At 42.0% G+C, this 12,125-nt stretch overlaps 1 protein-coding gene and 1 long non-coding RNA gene across 2 annotated transcripts; one reads left to right on the top strand and one right to left on the bottom strand.

Moving 5' to 3' along the window:
• Nucleotides 1-621: 621 nt before the first annotated feature.
• On the bottom strand, nt 622-5,926 carry kcnj2a (potassium inwardly rectifying channel subfamily J member 2a). The gene is made up of 2 exons (XM_085417109.1): nt 5,699-5,926; nt 622-3,743 (listed from the first exon to the last, which is right to left on the bottom strand). The coding sequence occupies exon 2, from the start codon at nt 3,496-3,498 to the stop codon at nt 2,221-2,223; it is 1,278 nt and encodes a 425-aa protein (XP_085273235.1). The 5' UTR covers nt 3,499-3,743; nt 5,699-5,926; the 3' UTR covers nt 622-2,220.
• A 161-nt stretch (nt 5,927-6,087) lies between these two features.
• On the top strand, nt 6,088-11,657 carry LOC146664089 (uncharacterized). Its single transcript, XR_014912934.1, has 3 exons — nt 6,088-6,476; nt 7,549-7,654; nt 8,006-11,657. It is a non-coding gene; the product is annotated as an uncharacterized LOC146664089 (long non-coding RNA).
• Nucleotides 11,658-12,125: the final 468 nt, after the last annotated feature.

Here is a 12,125-nt window from a genome sequence, read left to right as displayed (position 1 = left end):
ATGACTTACTAACTAAAAAAGCAGGTTGATGTGAAAGCTAATTGCACTGACTGCCTGCAGCCACTAACCCTGCCATGCATTATTATAGAAGACATGAAGACATTATTACACAGGGGCACAAAAATTTCTGAATGAAATGTTGATCTACTCTATCAGTTCTTTACGAGCATTCATTCCAGTAGACAATAGCCATTTTATGATCTTCAGCTGAACCAGTGACGGAAGTCTGTTAGGGGTAGTTGAGTAATGCTAACATGGTGCCAACCAGGCTATCGACGCACTTTGAAACCAAACATCCTGCCTGAGATAAACCAAAGTCCTTCTTGAAGCCATTCTCACCGCTTAAAAAGCCTCGGGGCACTTTTTAGGCTTTTTAGTTGGGCGTTTATGTCTTTTATTACCAAAATGAATAAAAAGTGTCAAAAGATGCTGAGAAATTTTACAGACTTTTGCTCAAAATAAGATTTTTCATCATTTCCTCCGGAAATTAAACTTCTACAGTACCGCAAGAATTGATGCTTCTGAATTCACTCACATTGTGTTTGCATTTGCAACAATTAATGCAAAATAGTCTTTGCCCCTTTAGAAGATATTTAAACCAGCAACACGAGTTGATTCCGATTGACTTTTTATTGTAAAAGAACAATATAATACCATGTACAATATAATAATAATAATAATAATACAAAATCTGTACATTCTGTGGTTTTGCAGTACATTTGGAAGACTGATACAAAACAACTGCAACAGGGAGGGAGGTATTTACACGTGTAGGATCTGCCTATTGAGCCCAGCGGCTTTCTGTCACAAAAGATACAGGATATAAACGTGTATTGATGCAAACTCTTGTGCAGTTACAGTACTTTTGTTTCTTTGAAATCTTACATTCTCAAGTAAAACAAAAGCGTTACAACAGAGAATGAAAACTCCAGTGGTGTTGAGGCCGATTTCTAGTTCAGCACAAAGGGAAACCGGCTGTACGTAGAGACTTGATATTTATTTATTTAAAAATTTCTTTTAGTGTATTTGATTTTTTGACACCAATACACTGACTCGTATTTTCAAACCTTAAAAATAAAGGTTTGCCTTGAAATGAACTCTTGTGTTTAAGATGAAAAATCTGGCCCATCAAAAGAACTCGTCAGTGTTGCTTTTTTACCACTACATGACCACCTTCTTCATTACACGGGTCCAGATTACGGCTTGATGAAATGGCTCCAGATACAGATAATCGACATTTTAAAAAAGAAAGAAAAGAAAAGAAACTGTACACGTTTTTGAAAAACAAACCTTACATTAAACGGCCTAAACTTTCTACGTTTTCTGTACCAAATCTAATTGGTTTTTTTTTCAGAAACATAACTATAATAATAAAAATAATAATAATAATAATAATACTCTTTGGCATTGTCATAGTCATTATCAAAAAAAAAAAAGAAGCAACATCATAGCAGCACTTTTAAGAACATTCAGATTCTCATATTACCCCAGTCTCAGTTTAAATTAATGATTTCTGTCAGTTTGATGTCGTTAATACTACCCTGCTCGGCTCTCTTGACGCAAGCAGGCATGTTTCTATCAGTCTGACCAGCTCAAACATTTTCTGCAAAAGCACAAAGCTGAGAGAATCAGTGCTATTGAGTCAAAGGAAAGTTCTCTACAGGTTATTGCAGGCGAAAACTGCATTCAGTGACATCTGCTATGAGGCCAGCTCATGAACAAACAACGTGTACCTTCTTTGTTCCAGACATCCGATTTCTTAACTCTTTGGTTCTGTGACAGTGTCAAAATGAAAGTGTTTTAAAGGGTTTTTTGTGTAACTTCCACTTTTTCTAGCAGCACTAGAGAACTTAAAAAAACAAAACACCTTTCTGAAAGAGCGTCATTCTCGCTGGACAGAGCAACTGAGACATGCCTGCAGTTTTCAAGTCACTGCAATAGCCTCCGTCCTCTCTGCAGTCACCGGACACTGAGCACACATTCATGGGGACTTGATGGAGAATTCATTCTGCGATATGCACATGGTTCATAGTGCTGTGTTTTGTCATGCTGTATGCAAAGTTCAAGCAGACTCATCAGGACAAAGTCTTACACCTCACTGCCACTTTCCACAGCAGTACCGTTTGGGTTGGCCTCTAACTCTAACCCAGCTTGGCTCGTAGTGCCTTTTCAGAGCAGAGATGCGACTCTCGGAAAATCTCTCACGAGATGTCTTAACAGTCATATTTCGGACTCTCGTCTCAGAGGCCGGGGCTCTAGAGGCACCATGGCTTGGTTATGTTCGCTCTCTGAGATGTTGTCTGTCTGAGTGCCATCAGGGCCGACGCTGCCCCCGTTCCCCTCGTCTGTGTCCTCTTTGTTGTCCAGAGCCATCTCGTTTTCGTAGCAGAAGGAGTTGGAGTTGGAGAGAATGAATTTTTTCTCTGCCAGGTCTCTGGCGCAGCACAGAGGGGTGCTCGACACCTCGTATGTCTTATGGAAGCGGGAGTAGTCCACCTTGTAATAGTTCTTTTCCTCGAAGAGCACGGGCTCAAAGCGATGGCCCCAGAGGATCTCGCTGGCAACATAGGAGCTTCGGCACTGTGTGGTCATCGCCGTCGCCTCGACCATGCCCTCCAAGATGACTACGATTTCAAACTCCGAGTTCTCCAGGTCCTGTTTGCTCATGTCATAGAAAGGGCTGTCCTCATCGATCTCGTGTACAATGGTGATCGGGGAGACCAGGAAGATGCGGTCGACTCCGCTGTCAAAGCCCACATCTATGTCCATCTGGTCGAGGGGGATGTACTCTCCCTCCGCTGTTGTTCGGGATTTGAGAAGCTGGGCTCTCACATGTGCCTCGACCAGGTGGCTCTTCCTTAAGTTGCCCACACGCCACATCAGACAGAGCTTGTTGTCCCTCATGGCCACTGTAGCGTTATGGCTGAAAACCAGTGTTTCATTCCTCTTCTTGGGCTTTGCCATTTTTGCCATGACTGCACCAATGATGAAGGCGTCAATGATGCAGCCCACAATGCTCTGGAACACCACCATAAAGACAGCCACTGGGCACTCCTCCGTTACGTATCTGAAGCCATAACCGATCGTCGTTTGAGTCTCAATGGAGAACAGGAAGGCACCAGTGAAGCTACTAACATTGGAGACACATGGATGGTCATTATTTTCTAAGTCCCCGTGAAAGATGGCCACCAGCCAGAAGACGCAGCCAAAAAACAGCCAGGACAGGAGGAAGGCCAGGCAGAAGATGATGAACATCCACCTCCAGCGGATGTCCACACATGTGGTAAAGATGTCAGCCAAGTACCGCTGACCCTTCTCGCTCACGTTGATGAACTGCACGTTGCAGTGACCGTCCTTCTTTACAAATCTGCTCTGCGGCTGGTGCCTCGTGTGCACCTTGCCCTTGCTGTTGCCGTTGGGTACTGCCATTGTGGCAAGCTTCATGCCGTCCTCCTCTGATGACACAATGCTGTAGCGGCTGGCTCGCACGCTTCCCATCACCTCAGTCTGGGAGGGCTGTGCTGCTTCTGCTTTGGAAAACAGTCTAAGTTTCTGGAAAAAGCGTTGGAGAAACAGTTTTGAAACACTTCTGGGACCAACTCAGAGAGGAAATGGTTACAAAATGAGGCGGGCTGAAGGGATCCCTCTTCAGCCTCACTGGCCTCTGGATGCAGTGCAACAAAAGGAGGGTGAAGTGGTCACTCCTCTTTCATTGGGCGACTGGGCCTCATCAATGTCAAGTGCTACAAGGAAACAGAGACAGAAGGTGTCAATTAGGAAAACTAGCATCCAGATACATAAAGGTAAGTGAGCCTGCTGAACATGAAATCCCAATAGCTTGTCAGACGTGCATGCAGCCTGAGAAAAACCATCGAGAACTTAATACACGGGGCCAGAAAAGCTCACCTCTGTGCCAACAATATTTCATCCTGTTATGACAAACAACAACAGTGATATTTAACCCTCATCTAACATTTCAGCTTCCACTGAGAGAGGCCACACAGTAATTGCACTCAGGTCCCGTTATTGGCCATTTACAAAGTGGACTTATTTTTCTTGGCTGTGCCATGCTGACCTGGTCATTTCTTGCCAGACTGCGGGCTGCTGTGTTTCTATGGGATCTCGTGCTGCTGGTCTTGCACTGCTGATGGATTATGTAAACTATTTACACTGAGAAAGCCCAGATATGCAAACTATTTTCCTTCCTCTCATCCCTCAAACAATATTCAGCAAAATTTGAGCATGCACAACAACCTGCGACTGAAAATCCCCCCTCCCAAAAAAATAAAAAATCAGACATAGATGCATCTAGGTGCTCAGTGAGGTGAAAATCACCCGAGCTGTTTAGCTAACGCAACTTAAAGTTCATTTTATTATGTACTACTACCATTATTATGACATCATCTAGCTAGTAAGAAAGATTTTAAGGTTTCAAGGAGACACTAAATGTGTGAAAACATTCAACTTGATTCAGCTTTCACCAGGTCAGTTTCAGGGTGGAAATTTGTCATTTTTCGATAGGTTTTGAGGAAAAAACGTGTGCATAAGAGACATGCAGCTTGTTGACGTTCAGAAAGCCCTCAGGGGTTTCTCCTCTCTGCTGCGATAACAGCTGCCCCACGAGGATTTTCTCAGCACAACTAAAACACCTCTCATTAATTTTCCTAGCAACAGGGTCTATATCGACCTAGCACTGCCTCCAGTGCCCTGTTATGTTTTTTCTGCGTTTGTTAGGATCGATTTCTCCTTGTGGCATGAGGCTTTAAGATGGGAAAGAAGTTGGCAGCAGAGAGCAGAAAGTTCCTCCGGGCCTGGAGGGTATCACATGCACCCTTAAAGCACAGAATATGTTGCCACAGCTGAGTCATACTGAAGTTTCACACCTGCAGGATGTTTAACTGGCTGATGCAATTTGGGCTTTTACTTACTTTGATTTAACTTCAAAAAAACGAGAGAAGGCACAGTTGAGTAAAGTTCAGCCCATCAGTACATTATTTAATGTGCATGCTGATTGCAGTGTAAGCTGCACTGTTGACCAGTGTGTATTTTTTCTTCACACGGTGGCTTAAGTGCGCAGTACAGAAAAACTGCACGAATACAGCGTGTTTTCCTTTTCTCATTCAAAACAACCGAATATTTAACAATTTTTAACTATTTTAGAAAAAAAACAGTTGTACAACATTTCCTGAATAAGTAAACTCAAAATCAAAACTGTTGTTTTATTATTATTATTGCTGTATACACTTTTTTTTTTGCCTTTTAAACGTCGCTAAAAGAGTATCTAATCGTAAAGAGGCGGGCAGAGCTGCTCTCAGGCTGCACCAGATGCCAGCGACAAATGTTAACAGGTGCGAGGGGAAAAAAGGAGCTGCCTTCTGATGCAATCACCCGCACAGAGACGGACAGACCCTCAGACTGACAAAGACCCGCAGGTTTCGCTTCAACCGCAGCGTCACACTCGGGACCTCAGTGTGAAGCTTGAAGCGGTTATGACATGATAAAGTCAAACTTTTGGCGGGCCCATCTGACTTCTGTGACAACAGAGAAGCCAGGGAGCTTGCGTGTGGAGAATCAAACCATCACACACGCTCCTCAGACATGCGTAAAGCACCTAATAAAGCATAACATCTTACATTAAAGCGCAAGAGCAGTAGATCTGTACAAGGAACGACTTAAAAGAAAATATCGTCTCATCTACCTGTTGCTCATTTGTAGACCGGTTGGAATCACCTCGGTGAAATAGTAATCCAGACTTCCTCTTGGGTTTTTGGGGGGGCTTTTGCGGATTCTTTTACAACCAGCGTCGTCTCCGTGCGTCTGCTTATTTTCAGTTTTGTATTATTATTATTTTGGAATCAACAGGATAAAACCACAAACCTTCTCTCATCTCTCTGGAAGACCGGTCTCTACTATGTGCTTCGCACTGAGTTCCCCCAAAGCATTTTAAACAGTAGCGCACCGGCACGGCCCGCCCACCGGCTCCGCGCCCGGCCAATGACTGGGAGGAGGGGGGGGCGAACGCGCACCGTGGTAGAGGCGTAATAACTCGCTGTTTTTTCTGTCATTTCGAGCGTTTGATCCACGCGAGCGATGAGAACAGGACACAACAAGAAGGAATGGCGAGCAATTACACTGTAGCTGGGCCACGACGCGATAAATATAAAAAACGAGGGGTGAGGGCGAAAAGTTAAAACACGAAGCGGCATAAATATAAATATTATTTTCATGGGTCTAGAAAACAAAACGTCCACGTGGTACATTTGGATGAAGTTTGCGGCTAAGATAAATGCGTTAAAGGTGGTGTGCAACTACTTTATCCTAGTAACACAAACAGAAGAAAATCCGTTTTTTAATCCCTTTCAAACTCGAGGAATCTGGGACTTCCACGCCTCTTCCCACCTGCTCCTGACAGTTTGCTTGTCATTCTCTTTTTTTTTCTGTGATATTCGCTGTTTTCTTAGATCTTCTTTTTTAATGTGAGTATGGAAAATGTGCTCTGTTGGAAAGAATGACTCACTCAATAAAGGCCTACATGCCTGTATTATGATATGACTGTCTTTCTCCACTGAGCTATCGAGTTGCATCGGATGTTTAGACTGTGCATCTGTTGCCCTATAATTTTAGGTCAGGCTCGTAGTTGTGCTGCCTTAAAGCCATTGACTAAATCATTCTTCCTGCTTACTAATTCATGATAAACATTACCCGCAACTGCGTGCTTTTTCACCAAGCCTTTTGTTAGTTTTATTTTTAGTTCTGGGTATTTATAGCAGCGCATATATTTAGCCCAAACCACCTGTGTCAGTGAGCTGTGCGCCCTATGTGTGTTTGCTTTCCATGCCCAATTTCCAGCAATAAAGGGAGCGACACATGCAGCGGGTCGGTGCTGCATGTGGACCACAAGGTGGAGAGCTGGAGACTGGAATTAACCACGCCAGTGCCTCCCACACAGAGAGCTCTGAAATGTGACAGAGGGGAACTCGGGCTGACCTCTTCAAGCAGCTTTGTGTCACGGCAGCACCATGTCTGGAGAATTCAGATGAAATATGTAAACACGGTAGAGTCTTGATGTTAATTACAACGTTTTGACATCAGTAAAGACTAGATTTTTCAGCCTTTTGCACTCCAATGCTTGTGTTTTTAGCCTTTTAAACTAATGCAGGACTGAGAAGGCGCTGAGATTTCTGAGCCACTGGCCAGTAATGATTGTTGTTGGCCTTTTTAATAGCCTGAGAGGGTGAATGGAGGGCTACAGCCTGGACAGCTCACCAGTTCATCATACGCAGCCACACGCGGTCACATCTACAGCCAATGTAGACTCACCAGTTATCCTAACGAGCATGAACAGTATCCCCGCTTTAAACCATCAAATTGTTTTATGCAGAGAATAAACATGATATAATTCATTGCTAATCTTCGAGCTGCTGGTTTTGGTACCAGTGGACAGAGTCATGCCAGCTCTCATGAACTCCTTTTTCCAGTTGTGTTCCTTATGTAAGCTAAATGGCTGCTGGCTTCATATTTACTCTGCTCTTTGTGTCTCTATTATAGTCTCTAATCATGTTTCCTAATGTGGACCCACCACAAGCAGGAACAAAAGCTGGATCTTCAGAGCTAACATTTGCAAAACTGCTTTTTTGCATCCTTAATGCCAAGAGTAAGTAATGCATGTGTATAAATATAGATCTGAATATATTTATTTCTGTAGGAGTGATGAGTGCTGTGTTGTTTTGTTTTCCAGTACACTCTGGGTCCAATTTTCTGTCTTTAAGCGATTATACAGAGAGAGACTGACTATGTGTGGAAGTCTGTTTGTGTTTTACTGTTAGCCAAGCTACTGTTAGCCTCTGTGCTATAGCTGAGACTTGGTGGGGAGTGTTATGGTCTAGCTTCATTTAGCAGATCTTAGCAAGTCCTCTGTGTCCAAAGACAACTGTTAGCTGTATCTCACCTGCTCTTTATAATGTATTTCATCTTTTAATAGTAGATTTATGTTTTTATCACACAGAATACACACATGGAAGCTGATCATGACGGGGCTATATGTGACAAAGAAAATGCCCAGTTGGATACAAGTGTCTTCATTCAAGCTGTGGCGGTCCTCCCTGGTTCGGCTAGCACAGGCGTGTGTCTGCTGTCCACCAGAGCTCAAACACATGTTTGAACATATTTTAGAAGGTGCAAACTCTAAAAAACTAAAACCCATGGGAGCCAGCAGGCTTTAGTGTTAAGTTTAAGATAAAAATAGAGGTAACTAAATCAGTTTTCTTGGAATTTAAAAAAACAAAACATGATTAGTTTTGCAGGAGATGGTCTGTATCTCATTGTACAACTGTACAGTGACAATAAAGGCATTCTATCTATCTATCTATCTATCTATCTATCTATCTATCTATCTATCTATCTATCTATCTATCTATCTATCTATCTATCTATCTATCTATCTATCTATCTATCTATCTATCTATCTATCTATCTATCTATCTATCTATCTATCTAAACTGTTGTGCAAAAGTCTTGAACCACCCATTTATTTGTTTTTGCTATGGAAATGGATGCAATGATTTATTATAGTGTGCAAGTATACATGGAAATACAGTAAACAGAGTTTTCTACAAGTCTAATGACATTGAAAGTCAACATTTGGTATGAGCAACTTCATTCTTCAACACAGTCTAAACTTACTGAGACGGCTTTCTGTTGGCAACAAAGCAGGAACAAATTGGTTCTTTGCCAAGTTGTCCCTTATGGGCAGAAACGGCCCTAACCAATCTGGCGCTCTAGGCAAGATTTTAGGTGGCGCCCCCCTACATCAGCAGTGTAGTGTAATGTTGTAACAAATAATATTTCTATTAAATAAGCTTTACTTTGCATTTTAATTAACGTGGGATTATTTTTTTGTATTTAGAAATAATAGTACCAACTTTTTTTTTTTTTTTTCAACATTTGTGGCACTGGCGTGGCGCCCCCTGATGGACGGCGCCCTTAGCATTTGCCTATACGGCAAATTAGGTTTCCTCCAAACCTAATTCATCCCTTCCACCTACCTTCCTCTCGAACTGCCTTATGGAGATTAGATCATGGTTCTCCTACAAACTTAACAGTAATAAAACAGAAGTTTTACTCGTTGGTACAGCCTCTATCTTAACCAAATTTCACAGTTTCTCCATTAATATTGACAATTCCCCCACCCTTCCTTCCCCACAGGTAAAGAGTTAGGGTGTCATACTTGACAGTACTCTCGCATTTCAGTCTCACATTAATTACATAACCCGGTCTGCGTACTTTCACTTGCGTAACATTAACCGACTTCGTCCCTTCCTTACTCCCCATGCTGCTGCAATCTTTGTCCATAGTCTTATTACTTCCTGGATCAATTATTGCAGCTCCCTCTTGTTTGCTCTCCCCAATAAGTCCCTCCATAAACTTCAGCTTCTTCAGAATTCTGCAGCTCAGGTCATAACTCGTACTCCCTTAAGAGACCATATTACCAATTCTTCAACAGCTTCACTGGTTGCCCATAGAAGCCAGGATAAGCTTTAAAATCTTAGTTCTCACGTTTAAGTGCATTCATAACCTTGACCCTCCTTATCTCTGTGATCTGCTTCATATCACCACAGTTTCCCGCTCTCTCAGATCTTCATCTACCACTCATCTTCTTGTTCCTTCTGCTCGTCTCATCACTGTGGGGCACAGAGCTTTCAGTCGCTCTGCTCCTCGGCTCTGGAGCTCACTTCCTTCCATCTTAACAAATATAGATTCCCTTCTCTTATTTAAGTCACAGCTCAAAACCTACTTGTTTAAACTGGGTTACTCGCTTTAATACAGATCCTACTTGCTGTCAAATCTTGTTTATTTGTTTTTTTGTTTTTATTTGTTGTTGTTTTTTCATTTTAATTAATTTTAATCTACTGTTTTATTGATATCTTTTTCTCTTTGTAAGGTGACCTTGGGTTTTAGAAAGGCACCCTCAAATAAAATGCATTATTGTTATTATTATTAGAGGTTTCCTCCTGTAAAAAGGGAGTTTTTCCTTCCCACTGTCAGCAGAGTGCTAGCTCATAGGGGTTCGTCTGATTGTTGGGGTCTTTCTGTTTTCTCTGTATTATTGTAGGGTCCTTATCTTACAGTATACAGTGACTTAAGGCAAATGTTGTTGTGCTTTGTTGCTATACAGATATTAAAATATATATTTTAAATTGAATCTCACATGTTTATAGAAGCAGAATGTCAACCAGTATTCAATTGATTTTGTTTGGTGTTTATTTCTGATATAATTTTCTGATGTCCGGTAACCCTTCTGGGGGGCACGTGCCACACCCATTTGTAAAATCCTGGAAACACCTCTGCTCATATTACATGATTTAAGTTCTTTATATTTCTCAAAATTAATCTCCACTTACAGACTAGATTCCTCTATGTTCTCCTCCTGCTTCTTTCTGCAGGTAGTAGCATAAAGTTTGCATTATTCATTATTGCCATAGGAAGATGGTACACCTGTATACAACTCGAACTCATGAATGATGCATCACATCTTTATGGCGCTGCGGCATCTATACAGCGAGTGATGGGTGTGGCTGGAGTTGTCAGATGCTGCACAGAAAGTAATTATACTGTAGATGTTTTTAAGCCTCTGTCCAAGGGAGAGTTGTTCATGTTGCTCTTCACATCGACCAACTTCCGCACACGCCGCTCGTCAGCAACACTACAAATTTACTTGGACTTTCTCTTGATGCTGAGAATTATAATTCTCTTTAGTCCCTCCTTTAAAACAAGAATGTGGCTTTCAAGGTACTCTGTGTATTGTGTCAACATCAAGGATCATTAAAAGCCATGAAATTAGTGACTCATTGGTTTCACTGTAATAACAGTGTATGTTTAGCTATTCTAATAACAAGCCAATCAAATGTCCTTATGCAGTGAGGTCAGTGGTGATCATAAGACAGAGGGGGTCAGACAGGCCTGTAAAAACTAAACTGTGGCCGTCCTGGGGGCCTCTGTGGGATGACGCCGTTCATCTGAAAACAAATTTTGCTTCAGTTGCAGATGAGCTTCCAAATGTGAAGTCAGGCTTTATTTACAAGCAGCTGCAGCCAAAAGTTCTGTTTCATCATGAAAGGATCAGCGTGAAGTGTTACTGAAAGTTTGTGATGTTATTTCAGTTGTACTTGTTTTGTTTCAAGGGGAAAAAAATCACTGCGTCTATAAATAGATGTTTAAAAAGACCGGCCAGTGGGTGAATTCGGTCATCTGGACAATCCTGTGCTTCAGCTTGGGGAAGACTCTGTTCTTTTCCAGTGCACAATTCAAGCTCCATAGTGATATGGTTGGATGAGTATAATGTGGAAGAACTTGACTGGCCCACACAGACCACAACCATATCAAACACCTTTGAGATGAATCAGCATGAAAACTGCAAGCCCGGCCCTTTTGTCCAACATCAGCATCTGACCTCAAGAATGTTCTTCTAAATGAATGAGTGAAAATCTCCACAGTATCTTCAGAAAGCCTTCCCAGAAGAGCTGAAGAGCTCCGTGCAAGATACAAACTGTCTGAAGACATCAGCAAACAAAAGCTGAAGAGTTACAGGTGAACGGTGCATCATCAGGCCCACTGAGAGCGTGCCCAGGCTGGTCGGACCCTCTAACACAGTTAGAATCTGAGTGAACAAAACTGAGCGATTGAGTTGCCTGACGGGAAGACCGTTAAAGCAGCATGCAACATCACCATGGCCTGAACAACATCAAGCGCTTGGAACTGACCAGTTTTACATACGTGATGAAAAAGAATACATGTTTTTAATGGGATTCTGCAGCGGTGCAAATCAAAGCCACAAAGCAGCGTGTGGGGCAGGAGCATCTGGTTATCGTTGTCTGTCTGGTTACTTCACATTAAAGTGACTTTCCCGATCAAAGCTTTTGTTCTCAGACACAAACCATGATCCATCTTAGGGATGATCATCAAAGTTGATACACAAACCATATATGTAAGCATCACTTTTTAAAATCTTTGACAATGGTAGCCTTTTATAATTAGCATTTTTTTCAGATGTAACAAAAATCTTCTTGGAAATACTTTTTTTTTTCCAGTGCCTTCTCCGCATCTCTTCCTCAAATCATAAAATATTT

Source organism: Rhamphochromis longiceps, linkage group LG8, assembly GCF_057381845.1.
Source record: "Rhamphochromis longiceps isolate RC_006_pf linkage group LG8, R_longiceps_female_GT1.1, whole genome shotgun sequence".
NCBI lineage: Eukaryota > Metazoa > Chordata > Actinopteri > Cichliformes > Cichlidae > Rhamphochromis > Rhamphochromis longiceps.
Note: the sequence above shows the minus strand (reverse complement) of the source record. Positions and strands in the feature narration are given on the sequence as shown.